This window comes from Fonsecaea multimorphosa (genome assembly GCF_000836435.1).
Source record: "Fonsecaea multimorphosa CBS 102226 unplaced genomic scaffold supercont1.37, whole genome shotgun sequence".
In the NCBI taxonomy this organism is placed as follows: Eukaryota; Fungi; Ascomycota; class Eurotiomycetes; order Chaetothyriales; family Herpotrichiellaceae; genus Fonsecaea; species Fonsecaea multimorphosa.
Window position 1 is genome coordinate 171,872 of NW_015971671.1, and position 15,840 is coordinate 187,711.

General features: G+C 53.9%; 8 protein-coding genes across 8 annotated transcripts; 5 read left to right on the forward strand and 3 right to left on the reverse strand.

Annotated features, from left to right (window-relative positions):
• Positions 1–36: 36 nt before the first annotated feature.
• Z520_11289 (uncharacterized protein) lies at positions 37–1,278 on the forward strand (the record flags this gene model as incomplete). The annotated part of the gene is made up of 3 exons (XM_016781778.1): positions 37–133; positions 192–214; positions 319–1,278. 3 exons carry the CDS (start codon positions 37–39, stop codon positions 1,276–1,278), a joined length of 1,080 nt encoding a protein of 359 aa, XP_016627139.1.
• Positions 1,279–2,271: 993 nt separating this feature from the next.
• On the forward strand, positions 2,272–2,874 carry Z520_11290 (uncharacterized protein; the record flags this gene model as incomplete). The annotated part of the gene is made up of 1 exon (XM_016781779.1): positions 2,272–2,874. One exon carries the CDS (start codon positions 2,272–2,274, stop codon positions 2,872–2,874), a length of 603 nt encoding a protein of 200 aa, XP_016627140.1.
• A 948-nt stretch (positions 2,875–3,822) lies between these two features.
• Z520_11291 (uncharacterized protein) lies at positions 3,823–4,241 on the reverse strand (the record flags this gene model as incomplete). The annotated part of the gene is made up of 2 exons (XM_016781780.1): positions 3,823–4,126; positions 4,186–4,241. 2 exons carry the CDS (start codon positions 4,239–4,241, stop codon positions 3,823–3,825), a joined length of 360 nt encoding a protein of 119 aa, XP_016627141.1.
• A 475-nt stretch (positions 4,242–4,716) lies between these two features.
• On the forward strand, positions 4,717–5,843 carry Z520_11292 (uncharacterized protein; the record flags this gene model as incomplete). The annotated part of the gene is made up of 4 exons (XM_016781781.1): positions 4,717–4,834; positions 4,895–5,014; positions 5,124–5,332; positions 5,412–5,843. The coding sequence occupies 4 exons, from the start codon at positions 4,717–4,719 to the stop codon at positions 5,841–5,843; spliced, it is 879 nt and encodes a 292-aa protein (XP_016627142.1).
• A 629-nt stretch (positions 5,844–6,472) lies between these two features.
• Z520_11293 (uncharacterized protein) lies at positions 6,473–8,058 on the reverse strand (the record flags this gene model as incomplete). The annotated part of the gene is made up of 2 exons (XM_016781782.1): positions 6,473–6,929; positions 7,118–8,058. 2 exons carry the CDS (start codon positions 8,056–8,058, stop codon positions 6,473–6,475), a joined length of 1,398 nt encoding a protein of 465 aa, XP_016627143.1.
• A 1,251-nt stretch (positions 8,059–9,309) lies between these two features.
• Z520_11294 (uncharacterized protein) lies at positions 9,310–10,233 on the forward strand (the record flags this gene model as incomplete). The annotated part of the gene is made up of 1 exon (XM_016781783.1): positions 9,310–10,233. The coding sequence occupies one exon, from the start codon at positions 9,310–9,312 to the stop codon at positions 10,231–10,233; it is 924 nt and encodes a 307-aa protein (XP_016627144.1).
• A 766-nt stretch (positions 10,234–10,999) lies between these two features.
• Z520_11295 (uncharacterized protein) lies at positions 11,000–12,205 on the reverse strand (the record flags this gene model as incomplete). The annotated part of the gene is made up of 1 exon (XM_016781784.1): positions 11,000–12,205. One exon carries the CDS (start codon positions 12,203–12,205, stop codon positions 11,000–11,002), a length of 1,206 nt encoding a protein of 401 aa, XP_016627145.1.
• Positions 12,206–13,448: 1,243 nt separating this feature from the next.
• Z520_11296 (uncharacterized protein) lies at positions 13,449–15,383 on the forward strand (the record flags this gene model as incomplete). Its single annotated transcript, XM_016781785.1, has 1 exon — positions 13,449–15,383. One exon carries the CDS (start codon positions 13,449–13,451, stop codon positions 15,381–15,383), a length of 1,935 nt encoding a protein of 644 aa, XP_016627146.1.
• Positions 15,384–15,840: the final 457 nt, after the last annotated feature.

The following is a 15,840-nucleotide window of genomic DNA, read 5'->3' on the forward strand; positions in this document are numbered from 1 at the left end:
CTACCGCACCTCTTCGCCTCTGGACTGGAGGACGCCATGACGTCGATCGATGAAAGGAAAAATGTTGTTCCGGTGGAGGACCATGAAACGCGATCACGCGTTCTCGAGAGTCGGTGGCTGCGGGCAACAGAATGTAAACATAGCAATATTCAGAAAAAGAGACGTCAAGCATACTCATCGAAGGACCACAGGTACAAACATCATAGATCATATGGTACGTACTTTTCACAACTATCGCATCACAGATTGAAATGAGATCGCTTGCAAATTACACCCCTTCTCTGCAGTTTTTGTGTCGCGAGTCTAACAAGATTGAAGGCTTCTCTCCGTCGCCTTGTCAAAGATCATGCGGCGCTACGGTCTTCACTACCTCCAAATTACCTGTTCCCAGACGCCGACCATGCTTCGTCGGCTCAGGACGACCTCACCCAGCTTGTCATCTGTATCACCGGCGCCGAGGGCACACCCTACGCCGAAGGACTATGGCGTCTACATCTGAAAATGCCCCACGACTACCCCAAATGCCCCCCAAAAGCCACCTTCCAGACCCGGATATATCACCCAAACGTTGATCCTACGACAGGAGCAGTGTGCTTAGAGACATTAAAAAGAGATTGGGACCCAAAGTTAACCCTGAAGGACATCCTGATCACCATATCGTGTTTGTTGATCCAGCCCAATCCTGACTCTGCTTTGAACGCAGCTGCAGGCGCTTTGATCCAAGAAAACTACGACTCGTTTTCTGCACAGGCGCAGTTGATGACGAGAATTCATGCACGCATTCCGAAGCACTTGTCAGACGCTGTTCAGGAAGCAAAGCGCCGAGGGGAGGAGCCCGAGCTTGGATCAAGGGAGAAACGGTTGTCTTCTCGAACAAAACCTTTGGAGGACGATACGAAAGAGAATGTACCTGGCCAGTCGACCATAGGGGCCAAAGGTACAACGACGGGGACTAAAGAGAAGCGGGCGCTCTCGGAGATAGCATTGCTCGACGATAATGATATGGAAGAACGGTCTGAGGGAATTGAAGAGGCAAGAAGAAAGTCTCCGAGAACAGAGCGCACCTCTGCACCTGACCAGCCAGAGGTAGTGCCTTTGAACATTGCCGATGGCCTCACGACACACAAGAAAGAAGATGAAGAGCAAGGCGAGATGACACAAAACAAGCCAAATCTGCAGTGCAATTCGCTGGCATCGAAATCGACCGCAGCACGAAAAGTCTCCACCACAAGCGCAGGAAAGAGGAAGCTGCCGCGAATAGGTATCCGCAGGCTTTGAGGCGGGGACGGAAAAGATGTCCGGGTCGTTCTAGATCTTCCTTGTATTGGTCCGAGCGTTCAAGCGAAAATGGATGAATATTGGTAAAAGGGAGGCGCGTGTCATGCCGTTGGTATGCCGTTTGGGAGGCTGGCGGGCAGCTGGGACATCACATTGCCACCATTCCATGTGGCCGGGGAATTTGCTGTCAAGAGGACAGAACACATCATAAACTGCGCCGAGCACAGTGTATTCGGTGTGTATAGAACGTACAGAAATGCCCGTCACAGAATCCTCAAGGGTACCGACATAGCTACCGTCCAGCGCCGAATTGGTTGTCCGGTGTTGTCAGGCGCCTAGGTACTCGTATGAGAGGGAACCCTGATGTCTTCCATTGGCGGAATGTCAACCTCCCTATGAGAAGTGTCCTAGTCGGTACCTCGTCACCATCATAACCCCTGCTTTCACCCTGGAGGCCCCTGAAAACTCTTGTGGTGCCTCGTCTATACGGCGCAAGGGATAGCGTGGCCAGGGACGACCACCTGAAACTCGGCACACAAACCCCAGCCGTAACCCACGCAACGGCACCAACGGCACTAACGCCTCCAACCTCCAATAAAACTGCAACCAGCCACGCATCTTGCCCGACTCGGCTAGTGCGTATCCACTCGGCCCACGGTTTCCTGCACGTCATTGGCGTCTTTCCTCTCTGCAAACAAAGAATAGTCCGATGCGATGCCCCGCCAACATATTTTTCCCAATTCTAGCCTCCCTGGCTACAGAACAAATGGGAAGGCTATAAGGGGGGTTGGCTGGTGTATATGGCGGTTGCGGCGAAGGGGGGGGCAACGTATATAGGGTACTGGAGAACATACCGCTGCAAACGGTTTGTTTCATTCTCCTCCACCACAACACAATTCACTCAACTTCGAGCCTGTCTGAATCTCCCACCATCTAGGAGTAACATTACATCTACTACTCGATCGCAAAAAGAAAGACTTCACATCAGCCACGATGTATGCCACGCAGACCACGCTTTCCTCACTCTCCCTCGCCGTCGCCCTTTGGCTCCAAGTAGCACGCGCAGACATCACGATGGCAGCCGTGTCCGAAATATCGGACGGTCAGCCCCAAGGTCCGGTCGCCTCGACAAGTTGGCCCTACGAGTCTTCGTCCGAGTGGTCACCGAGCACCACGGCAGAGGCTTCGTCGTGGTCCTCATCGTCCTACGACAACCCCTTCACGATCTACACGTCAATGACCAACTCTCTGGGCGTCATCACGGGCATGCCGTCGGTCGTGACTTCGCAGCCCACGCAGCCCGCCGTCGTCACCAGCCAACCCATCTCGCCGACCCTGCCCAGCTACTCGGGATACTGGTACGGCAACGGTTCCAGCACCACCACCACCTCGACCGGAGAAGGCATCTCGTCGGGTCCCACAACTCTTGCCATCAGCACGGTTGTCGACACCTCCTCGGACAATGGCGTCTTCACCACCTCGTCGGCAACTGCGGTGGCCACATTCGCCGAAGTTACCGGTGCTGCTGTCAACAACAAAGTCGCCGGCGCCGGTGTCGGCTTGCTTGTGGCTGCTTTAGGGTTCTCTCTTCTATGAATTCCCCCTGGCATTTGGAGCTCTCCAAGTGTTATTGCTTTGACGAGGAAACTACTCTCATATTTACGACAAAAAGCGTTTCTACTGATGAAGGGTTTTATGCATAATGAGTGCAAAACGGTGAAGATTGAAAATTTTTTAGCTTGGCGTTGATCTCGCCAGTGGAACGGGAATGGCTTTTATGAGGATGTGATTGGGAAAACAGGACTTCCAGCGATTTGGAAATGCATTGTATCAAATGTTGTATCATGACAGGGAAATGCTCCGGCGCGTAACAGGGCCGTATGGACAGTGTTTCGGGCGAATCACTAGATAGAGCAGAATGTCGACCATTAGAAAGGTCTCAAATCGAACGAATGAAAACTCTTCAAGACTGAAGTTTGCTCTACATTTTCCTTTTGCTGGTGTGGTGGATGATTTTGTTATAACCCTGATCGAGGTCCTGTATCGCTTCTCAATTGCGTCTGTACAGATTCCCGATATTTGGCGGCCATTCTAACCGTCCCTTCAGCGCTGGCTTTGAAGGAGATCAAACCCCATGGCTCACGATTTCTTTCCATAATCTGCCGCTCGCCGCCGAAACCGAAATGCGGGCCCTCGTGCTGCTTCGTCGGGACTACTAAGGAAATAAGATTTTCCACGGCCAGTGGACGTGGTTTCCTGAGGCTGTTTTAGTGGCTCCTCGCACATCCAAAGCAACAGGGCATTGCGACAAGTCTCCATTGGTTGCTGGAGGGCAAATCAGTGAAGGACTGATGTGGTTGCGGCGAATAGCTCTAGTTGAAGCGGCCATCATCGGCATGCCCTCGGCTGCTGGAAGGTACGGAATGGTGAAGTGGTATATTTCAAGCTCCGCTTCTTCGAGTAGCCCATCAGCAACACGCCTGAGTTTCCTTCTTGCGAAAGCAGGACGGTTGTCATTGACGATGGAGAGCACTCGCGACCATCTCAACTTTTAAACCCAGCGCCCTGCTGTTTTGCCCACTCGGTGAACGCTTTCCTCTGAGCCCTGATATCCATAAACCCAACCCTCTCCTCCAATCCCCGAAAGGGATTCGATCCTCCACCTTCTCGCTCAATCTGTCCTGCCCATGCGCTCCAGCTGACGGGTTTCAGTGGCTCGGAGCCCAAGACGAGGCCGACGCATGCAAGGAGGACTGAGAACAGAGTCTCGAGCTTGATGTCCAGCGGGAGAGCGGCGTTCTTATGGAGTTTGGTAGTGAGAGTCGAGAATTCGTGAGCGGAGTAGGCTCTGCATCACACCCGTCAGTGCTTGGGAACCTTGACAAGCAGGGGTCCCAGTATACATACGCATGGAATAGGGACAAGATCCCAACGAGGACCAGAAGGCGCGAGATTACCGCCATATTGGATTGGCCTGGTCGTTGTAGTTTTCCCTGCGAAAGTTGCAACGAGGTGTTGTTGGAATCCCGGATAAACTACGGAGCCAAAAACATCCCACTAGTACCTAAGTGGGTATCATTTATTGCCGCTCTAAACCCCCAAAGCCTTCCTGCTCATCATCTTTTCCCTTCAACGTCACTGTACATGTTTCCGTCTAGGAGACGCTTGTCACCCTCTGCCAGTATATGGACACTTCATTCAAGGCGGTTTGCAGCTACTAGGCGGATTTCCCTGCACCAACTTATGATGATGGCGTGCTCGAGGCTGATCCAGCCACTCCGGTAGCGGACTTGGCCGAATCAGCCAAATCTCCCCCCTTTACTGGAGCGCAAACGCTGCAAGTTTCTCTTCGAATCAAGGTGAGGTTTGATAGATCACGCTCTCTTTTGGCCACTTCCTTAATTTGCCAATATCTCATTGCCCGGTCACTTGTTCAAGATGCTGCAGTCCATAACGAGATTCTCCAATGACGCCCGTAAGCACCTAATCTCCCTGACTTTCCTGTCTCGAGCGCACCTTCAAAGTCGCCAGAGCAAGCCGAGTCGGTTTGCTTGTGGTAATGATAGCAGTGCAACAAGACATCGGTGCTGACATGCAATAATTGGGGATACAAAAGTTGGCGTTGAGAAGAGCCTTAAGTTCTTACAGTCGACTTCGCAGATAGCCGCAACGGTCGGTTACCTGTCGCCGGACGAGGCTGCCCACTGGCTAACAGCCAAGAATCAATTTGCGCTCGGTAAGCAGCTTCTACCACAGCTGGCTACCTTATACAGACCTTATCTGGCCGACTTCAATCTGACTTTGTCCCCTCCTAAGATATGTGGCTGACAAACTGGGGGTTCCAGCACGTCGATATCTCCGCCTCTTCAAATGGATCGACTGCTGGAATATGGCGTATAGCCAGTACGAGGTCTTTTCTGCAAGCGAGATGGCCCAGTGGAAACCAGCGAAGCAGTCTCAGCCACCATCATCTCAAAGCAGCCTTCATTTTCTCCTCGTCGTCTCAAAATGGTCCTTGCTCGGCATGTACCTGTTCTTAGAGATGTTTACAATTGTGCGTGGCCTCCACAAAACCGTTACAAGGTTTCCCCGGGGCGTAGAGCTGACTCAAGGACCTTGATCCGATCCACTAGGTTGATGCAGTTCTTGGGACTTGGAGACCTTGGGCGGTGACCACCCAAACTGAAGCGTTGAAATTCTGGTTCTACGCGTTGTCAGTCTCCGTCGCTTTGGATCTATACGAACTCTTATTTGTCTACTCCGAACCTGCATCGGCGGGGAACAACCAACCAGCCGACCAGAGCAGGACCACCACGACCATTGTCGAAGGGACCAATGACAAGGGCGTGGTCCAGCCCCGCGAACGGGAACCGTCGAAAGCAAGGCAACCTCCAGCCGCGAAACGCCGCGCTATCTTCCGGCAACTGGTCATCGACAGCTGTGATTTGCTGATCCCAGGTACCGCGGTAGGCTGGTTCCGACTCGATCCTGTCACGGTTGGCGCTGCAGGCACGGTTAGTGCATTGCTCGGCGGTTCGGATGTCTGGTACCGGGTCAATGCTTGATTGGAAGAGAGAGAGAGAGTGCGGTCAATAGGGGGCAAAGGGGGGGGGGCCTTTGTTCTCGGGTCTCTCGATTCGCCCTCCTCCCTTGCGGGGAAACCGAGATCTTGGAATTTTAGACCTTGCTCCAAAGTCTAGGCCCTGCAGAAGGGGAAGAATGGTGAGAGGCCGCACTACTTAACACGCCGGTCTCTGTCACGCAATTTTTGGGGGAAAAAAGAGAGATCCGCTGGGTCTGGTAGCGGCTAACCATCAGAGCCCCCGGTTGGAAAATCGTGACGGTATGGGTTCAGGCAGCACTACTCCATCACTCCGATATCCCTGCTTGGCCTTACCTTTATGCTGAGCACGGTGGCTTTTACTGGCCTTCACTCGAACTCCCTGGCTTGCCTCTACGCTGAGCACCGGAAGCTCTGTTGGCCCATCACAATTACAGTATGCGCTACATTGAGACCGTGTGTGTTACGTTTAGACACCACCGTGGGAACACTCTACTACAGCTCTGAGACCAGAAGGGGCATTATAAGGCAGATGGTGGATTTTTATTTTCCGAGCAAGATCGAGCTCTCAAGGTATCTATATACCGCTATGGGTTGTGACTAACATTAACTTTGACGACATTAAAAACTCAATCAATCCAGATTCTCGTAGTAGCTGTAGTCCTGGTTCAGCAGATAGAAAGCCTCGGGCTCAGGCTGTCCGTAGTGGCCCTCCCAGACGGGGCTGGGCAGGCTCTGGAGGCCGCCGCCCTCCTGCGGAGTGTCGGCGAAGATGTACTCGAAGGTCTTGGCCCACTGGACACGGTTGTTGAGGCCCTCCAGCCCCCACAGCTCCTGCAGGAAGTGCAGGAACGACGAGTGCGTGTACTGCGAGTTCTCGGCGTACATGGTGCCCTGGTCGTGGATGAGCGTGTTGGGCGGGATCCACGGCGAGATGGCGAACGCGGGAACTCGCACGCCCAGGCGAGTGTAGTCGTACGTGACGTTGTGGCCATCCGACATGCCCGAGAATGTGATGCCGTCTTCAGGCGCGGGAATTCCCACGGGCGGAGGGACGTGGTCGGCGAAACCACCGTGCTCGTCGAAGTTGCTGTTATTCCCCTCAAGTTAGCATTAAGACAACAGGCCGTTGCCGGGGCCCCACACGGGGGAATACTGAGCTGACGGCCCAATACGGGGCTTTTGTGGTAGAACTTACATGATCAGGAGCCTGTTTTATTACGGATGAGTCAGCCATGATATCCCGTGGAGTAGAGGGGAAAGGGGGGGGAGCCTTACAGATTATCCCAGTACGAAGAGTTGCGGAGAGAGTCGTACAAGTGCTTGATCATCATTTCTCCAGCGGCCATGTTGCTAGTGGGGTGCATAGAGTCGATAGTGCAGCATTCCGGGTTGATATAAGAGAACTGGGGGAGCTCGTTGTTTGCGAGGTCTTTATAAAATTGATCCGCGTGCACGAGGCGGTCCATGGCGTTGTCCTGGACCCACTTATACATATAGGCATCGATAATGTCCGTCTCGTAGTAGTTCTTCCAGGAAATGTTCTTGTTGGATAGAGATTCGAAGATGGACACCGCACAGTCCGTCCCCGTAGTGTTCGAAAACCAGCCGGACGCTTGGTTCGTGTTGTCCACATAGCCGCAAGTCGAGGCCGAGGTTGCGAATTGCCTGTTGGGGTTGGTTGGGCCAGGGTGCTCGGCGAAGTAAGTGTCCCAGAAAGCATAGTTTTGGGCCAATGTCTGTAGAGTGGTGGCCATGGACGGATCGTACGCCTTGATAACAAAGGAGGAATCTGACGGCGTTGCGTTGTAGCGTTCAGACTGTCTCTCAATGAAGCCAGACATGTCGGGGACGTCGTCGGCTGTGGGCTGCCATTTGCGGTAGATTTCGTAGCTGGTGCCCGCGAAGTTGTGGTCGGGGTCTACCAGGGGCACTTCAGCCTCGTACTTACCAGCGCAGATCAGCAAGGGCTCGTTCCACACCGTCCAGTTGGGGTTGGTGAACTCATTGCAGAACGTGATGTTGCGCAAGTTGTCAATGTCGTTAAAGTCCCAGTACCCGGCGATGTTATCAAAGGAGTGGTTCTCCATCATCAGGTACACAACGTGAGTGATTTTGGAGCTCAGCCCGGACCATATTGATGCTTGGCGGTTGACTGGGGCAGCAGCAGTGGTAGAGATGAGCGCAGAAGCACCCAGCAAAGAGAGGAGGGCTGCCATTCTGGACAATGGATTACGTTCTGTCGGTTGCGCTTGTCCCGGCTTCCAGACAAGGTGAAGGAGGCAGGGAGTTCACATTTATGCCTTCCTCCTCTAGATACCTCTTCCCTTGAACATGCAGACTTTTTCTCGTCGGCGGCTTTCCGGACAGACCTGTACGACTGGAAGTTGCGAATATGCCGAAATGTCTCATCGGAAGTGCCGCAAAGAAGGTCCATAGCCAATGCTGTGTATCCTCGTCGACACGTTTCTGTTGATATTCGGACGACGCTCAAAGACCGGCATGTCACCTTCTGAGAACGGGATAACAACCCGTTCAGAGTTTGCGTTCGTGCAATGGTCCCTTGTGGATAATGGGCTTCGGTTGGGCGCAGTGTTGATTGCTCGGAAGTTGGATACAAAAGAAAGCTGCCAATGCTTGCCATTGAGGACAAGGAAACAGGCTGATAGCCTCGTCAAGTGGCGTCTGTGGGGACCTATTGAGCCCAGCGGAGCGGAGTGTGCATTAGCTTTGGTCCATGGCCCACTCATGCACCATCGAGCTTGGGAGCTGCATGGATTCCAGAAATGCAAGCTTGGGAAGCTTGGCCCATGCTTGCCCCCGACCCTTGTGGCTATTTGCCGTGTTGTCCACAAGGCGCCAATCATGTTCTTTTCTTTTGTAGCTGACAAGGCACGTTGCCCATGAGCTCGGGCAACCAGGGCAACCGATCGCCATGCTGCATGAGGGTTCACCAGGCTATGTTCCTGAGCTGCTTCTATTCTGTTCCTTCCACCACGCTAAAAGCTATGGGCCGTGAAATTTTGTTCTGTCGAAGCTGTGCACGTTGCCCGTCGACAGGCGCCTGATTGAACAGCGATTCCGTTTGTTCTGCGACTAGGCAAGCTCCCAGCATCGTTCCCATGTCGCCAGTTTGGATTGATTCTCCACTAGGAAGGTTGAAGTGAAAGGCAAGGCCTGTTGCTTCTCGGCTTCATGGCTTCAGCCTGTAGCTGTGTTACATTCGTACCACGACACGACCCATTTCCTTGCAGGGTAAAGCTGGTGAGGCATACGGATGTTGAGGAATTCCTATAGCTCGAGTGCACCCAGCCTCCGTCGTTGCACGAGTTCCTCCTCGAGCACAGGTCGTTCCTCTTTCTCATTCTCTCCGTCCTAGTCTCCGCAGCTGCCAAGGGCATACAAGTCTCTGTCTCGACTGTGAAAAGAGTTGCCCACCAAAGATTGACGCTCTAGAGGTTCATTTCAATATGTCGATCGACAGCTTCGAAGATACCAATGCCATGGCTGCCATGCTCAGTGCCATGATGAAGCGATCATACACAGCAGTGCCTGCCGACACCGAGAAAGACGCCATGCTGGGGCGAGCATCCTGCCTCGCCAAGGGAGACGATGCGATTGAAACAGGCAGTCAATCCTCGGCAGAGACTGCGTACGATGGATCTCAACCACGATCAGAGAGAGAGCACAGCCCCATGAACGCGCGAATAGTGTCTGATGCTATCATCGGTCTCTCAGACGGCTTGACGGTGCCCTTTGCTCTCACCGCCGGCCTCTCTGCCCTAGGCGACACCAAGGTGGTTGTCTTTGGTGGTCTGGCTGAGCTCATTGCAGGTGCAATCTCAATGGGCTTGGGCGGCTACCTGGGTGCGAAAAGTGAAGAGGCCGCATACAACGCCACATACCGCTCGACACGCTCACGAGTACTCCAGTCGAGCGGCAATCTCTCCTCGGAGATTTCATCTATATTTGCACCCTACCATCTCTCACCGTCCCTTCTCAAGGACTTCACCCACCAGCTCATTACATCCAACAGTCCAGACACTGTGGTGGACTTCCTCATGCACTTCCAACACAACACGCCCGAGCCGGCGGCCAGTCGCGCGGTGGTGTGTGCCATTACGATCGCGTTGGGATATTTCGTTGGCGGCTTCGTACCGCTGCTCCCATACTTCTTCGCCAGTCACGTCACAGAAGGGCTTATCTGGAGCATCAGCGTGATGATTGTTGCATTGTTCGCTTTTGGCTACGTCAAGACAGGGTTGGTGGAGGGATGGCGAGGTTGGAGATGCGTCCAGGGCAATCTCAAGGGTGCGGGGCAGATGGTGGTAATTGGCGGTGCAGCAGCAGGTTGTGCCATGGGCGTTGTGCGGCTGTTCAACTCGTTGCAGTAACTAGGACTGAAACTAGCTTTGGTGGAAGGATTCCAGAAAAGTCGCTTGCATTGGTTTTTCGTTATCTCTGGGCCGTTCTGGCACGTCGGAAGGATTCTCATTGGACTGTGGAAGGAGTTGCTGTTTTGAGCAAGAAGCCAATCATATGGTCAAGGTACAGCACTCACCGAACAATGGTAGTTACTGGGACATGGGGAGGTTGGTTAAAGTAGGCGATCAGGATGGGGTCGGGGTACCGAGTACGGATAGTACGGGTCCCTCCCACGGGGTCCGAGCCTCTGCTATCCGGACAAATGACTATGAGTTATTTTCCAATGTCCAGCTTTCTAATCGTTGCTAATCGTAGCGCTGGCTCGTCCGCTCTCCCTTGGTCGTCCAAGGTACCCGACTGATTTGGAAGGTACGTAGTTCTCGGAGACACGCGCGGCGTTCAGCGCCCGAGTTTTTGCTCTCGCTGTCTGGGATCCAGGGTGGCAAAGAAGGTGAAGAGAGTAGCTTCCTGGCTACCCGATAGCTACAATGGCCCGTGGGACGACGACAAAGTCAGGTCAAAAGCCGGCGCTCTAGCGTACGAGGAAATCGGCAATCAGTCGAAGCTGGCTATCAGGGACCAGTCAGTGCAGTCACGCAGGGAAGAATGGTTGTCTTATTTCGGAGCTATTGTGCTTATTATCTAGCTATCTCTGATTTGCCCATACTTCAGGCCCGCTATACCACTACCACTTACTAACACTACGCCTCTTTGGACACGGCGCTAAACCTTTCTTCACGGAACGTTGTTGCCGACCAGTGCGTCATAGGGATATGGCTGGGTGTAGTTCAAGGTCGCGACCATGCCCTTGTAAGTGTTGGCCACGGATTTCAAGACACCCTTTCCATTGGCGCAGGTCGAGGCGTTGGTTGGGATCGGCCAGTCAGGGACATACTCGGCGTCAGAGAGGGGACCGGGGTACGACTCGTTGAAGAAGAGATTGGCGGTTTGGATGTTGGCGTTCTTCCAGCCCGTCTTGTTGGCCACGACCTCGAAGACGTTGGCGTGGCAGTCCCAGCGTCCGAGGGACGGCAGACCCCAGTTCTGCGACACGGTCGCGATGGTCGAGTAGTGGTTGTAGAAGGTGTTGTCTACGCTGCCCTTCAAGTTCGCGGGGATGGCGCCACCGAGGAGGATGGAGAAGACTTTGTTCTGGATGCCGTAGGACTCGTTCTCGTCAAAGGTCAGAAGCACCAACGTGTCATTCATAAAGTACTCGTTGGTCAGGAGCGGGTCCATGAAGTTGCGCAGCCACTGCGAGCCAAAGGTGACGTTGGTGTCGTGAGCATCGTTGGTCATGTTGGGGGTGATGAAGGCCCACTGAGGCAGGGTCTTGTTGGCGAGGTCGCTGTGGAAGGCGTCGAAGCCCTTGATCAATGCACGTCGAGTGGCATTGTTCGTCACCGAGTTGTACAGAATCAACGGATCGTGCTTGCGGACGTAGTCGTTGGCAAAGGTGACCTGGTTGGAGTAGTTGAAGCCCTGGAAGCCAGGGAACGGGATGTCTTCCTGGTACTCGGCCCAGCTGATTCCCTTTGTGTCAAGCAGGTCGACGACGGTCGAAACGTTGGCGGGGATCTGATGGAAGTCATCATTGTCCATGCCAAAGTTGTCACCGCCAGCTGCAGCACAGTAGTTGGGTTCGGAGGGGTGGGTGGTGGCGAAGTAGTTGGTCAACGTGATACCTTGCGAGGCAAGGTATTCCTGGTTCGGGTCGCCGGCGGCGGCAGAGTAGTCGATGTTCTCCAGCCAGATCTGGTAGAAGCGATTAAACCCGACTCCCTTGACATTGCTCTTGGGAGACAGGCTCTTTGCGGTGGCAGCCGACTGCTGGATCTGGCTGAGCGAGGGCTCGACGGTCGAGACAGGAGGAGGTGTTCCATAAGGAGTGGCAGCTGCTAGAGAGCCCGCAGCAACGAGCAAAGCGATAGACTTCATCATGATGGAAATGATTTCTCGAGTGCGTGTCCAATACAGCTCTGAAGGATGCAGGATCTCCAGAAGCGACCGGACAGCATCACGGGCGGCGAGCTCTTTTATGCCTTAGCTGTGGAGGTAATACGTAGAAGGAAGCAGAGCTTCTGTGTCATTGCAAGGGCCACGTTCCCAGGGTCCCGAGAGCTCTCGTTGCAGCTGGACCACAGCTGTGAGCATGCGCTCTCTCGAGCGAATCTTTGGAGCAATCCCCTTGGGCCATGGCATGCTCAGCGTTGCCTTCCTTCGTAGCGCGAGGAGCTTGCAAAAAAGAAATGTCGTGAGGGGCTGGCAAGCTCCCCAGTGCCCCCACTGGGGCCACCAAACAAAGCTGCAGACGAAGCTTTTGGTGGCACGATCTCTAGAATGCCCTGTCGAAGCTTAAGCAGGCTTGTGGGAAGGCCCAGAGACTCAGAGAGCCTTGGTGGAGCAGGTGTAAAGAAGGATGGGTGCGCTAGCGGAGTCTATAGTGGAGTCTCTAGCGGAGTTTCTATGGAGTCTCTATGGAGTCTATACGACGCTGCCAACCTGCGCTAGTGCCGCTAAGCACCGGGCGCCAAGGTAGCAGGCCAACCACTTGTGAGGTTCGAGCACGTGCGGACTGACTCCCTTCCTTCTTCCAACTACAACCTGTTGATCTGAACCTCATGCATCTCTAGCAACTCCAAGCAGGGACAGGCACAGGCTGCTTAGAAACGTGTTCCGTCTGGTAGGCTGGAGGCTACGGGATGGTTGGCCTTGGAAGCTTCCTGGAGTATGGCCGCCTCTCGGTTCTCGGCGTTCGCAGCCTAGGTAGGGTACTGCTACGAGGTACGAGCACTATGGAGGAAGGTATGTGAATTTAACCGAGAGCCACCCAACAGCAGCCTTGCCATTTGCGACGGTGGCCATCCGAGCTGCAACACCCCGTCTACGCCGATCTGGGCAGTTGTACGACCCAGAGCGAGGAATTTGCGAGCGGCTCGCACGGCTAGACCGGCGCACTGCCCTGACCATGGCAAGCAGGTGTACCTATCATTCGTGGACTCTATCTCTCATGCCACGGCAGGAATCAGCGAGTGAGAGAGAGAGTGGCAAACTTGAACAGACGCCCCACTGGTGAGATGAGATGATGTCCCTCGTGTATACTTTTACAAGTCATTCAACACCATCCCCTAGTCGACCGCGTGTTGGAGATTGATTGCATTATCAAGGGAAAACAACCCAAGACATGTCTGCAGAGCAAAAGGGCGCCCGAGAGCAGCACGTCTCACCCTCTTTGGGTGCTGGAGGGTCCCCAGATACCAAAGATGCTGGCGTGCCTTCGAGAGGCTCGCGGAGAAAAACGTACCTCTCCCTTTCTGTGGTTACCATAGTGGTTGTCCTGGCACTGGCGCTAGGGCTGGGGCTTGGGTTGGGACTAAGACACTCCCACAAGAATCACTCGAACAGCGCCGCAGTACCTCCCTCGCCTTCGAACAGTTCGTTGCCCGCCGAGGATTCACAGGCATCGCTGCAAGTCCCCCCGTGGCGATCAAACGTGGAAGACTACACCCTCGACATCGCAGGATGGGACTTCAATGCACCACCGACGACACGCGAATACAATTTCACCATCGACGAAATTGAGCTGTCGCCGGATGGCGTCTTCCGCCAGATCATCGCCATCAATGGTCGTTTCCCTGGGCCCCTCATCCGTGCCAACATGGGCGACCGGATCATCGTCCATGTGCAGAACAACCTCCCGAACGGGACTGCCTTTCACTGGCACGGGCTGTATCAGAATGGTACAAACTGGATGGACGGGACGGCTGGAATAACTCAATGCGCGATTCCCCCGGGCGCAAGTTTCACCTACAATTTCACCGTGGCAAACCAGTTTGGAACTTACTGGTACCACACCCACTACTCGACCACGAATGGCGATGGTCCCGTGGGACCCCTGGTTATCCACTCGCCGGACGAGGTCAAGATGCAGCAGTACTACGATGTCGACCAGGTGGTGCTTATACAAGACTGGTACCACGACTATAGCCAGGCCCTGCTGCCCGCCTACCTCGCCAGCGGTGATGAAAATAGCGAACCTGTTCCTGACAACGGCTTGATCCAGGGGACCAACTATTTCAACTGCTCAGTACTCGACTCCGACAGTGGCTATGTCTGCGAGCAAAACTCGACACGTGCAGTGTTTACGGTTGAGCACGGCAAACGTTATCGATATCGGTTGATCAACACCGGGGCTTTCGCGACATTTGAATTTTCCATAGACAATCATCCCCTTTCCGTCATCGAGGCGGATGGGACCGCGACAGAACCCCTCTCTGTGCACAGACTTGATATTGCTGTGGCGCAGAGATACTCAATTGTGATCAACGCCAATCAGTCGGCAGGATCCAATTACTGGATGCGAGCACAGATGAACACATTCTGCTTCGGAGGACCCAATCCGATCCTCGATCCTGACGTGATGGCTTTGATAACCTATACCAACAGCACAGATAATCCAACAAACTCAACGGACTGGAAGGACGCCGTGGATGTACAGTGTGTTGGCCTGAACTCATCATTGATGACACCATTCTTTGAATCAGAAGCTCCACCCGCCACGAAAATGTATGCCGTCGCGGCGAACTTCCAGATCGGAGACTATGCTCTGGATCGCGCCTACTTCAACGGGACTTCCTGGGTCATGGCCGATGTGCCTACGCTGAACCAAGCTGTCGCGGGCCTCCAGGCAGGCAACACCTCGTTCACGACTTCTGGAGTCAGCTCGGCCTTCAGTGCCAACCAATATGTCATTGACATTCCTGACTGGCAAGTGGTAGACCTGTTGATCACAAACTACGACGAAGGAGCACACCCGTTCCATTTCCACGGGCATACTTTCTGGGTTCTTGCCTCCTCTCCGGATCAATACTTCGATTGGTCGACCTACAACGGCCTGAACAAGACACTGTCCAATGTCATGCGTCGAGACACACTCTTGATTGATGCATACGGCTGGGCACTCATCCGGTTTGTTGCAGACAACCCGGGATTGTGGGCCTTGCACTGCCATATAACTTGGCACATGGAGGCGGGTCTCCTCATGCAATTCCAGACCCGGAACGACATTATGAAGACATGGACTTTACCATCCGACGTGCTGGGGCTCTGCTCAGCATGAGGCATCGACATGTATTTCTTCCATAGACTTGTTTTACTGATACTTTTAAACCATCCAGCGGTCCCAATAAGAAATGCATCTACCAAACTATTAGACAGCCTTGTCCTTCCCATCTTGGTGCTAAGTACCTACCTAAGTAGGTTTCGCGCCGAGCCCTCCCGGACCAGCCACGGGCGAGGCGCAGTTAAGCGTAAGGCGGCAACGCAGGCTTTCCTAGAAGGGAATAGGTCAGGTACCGCCGTTCGGGCGCGTCGAGTCTGGGGTTCTGGGGAAAGACCGTGTTTGCCCTTCAGTCGTCCACCAACTTCTTCATTCTCGCCATTCGCAGCCCTTCGTCTAGCAGTATTCTTGACTTCTCCCAGTCACTCTTTTCGGTCATTTTACCTCTCCTCAGAGTCCTTCTTTTCCACCGTTTCTGAGCGCTGAATATTCCTGCCCATCATTCCTTCCAGACGAC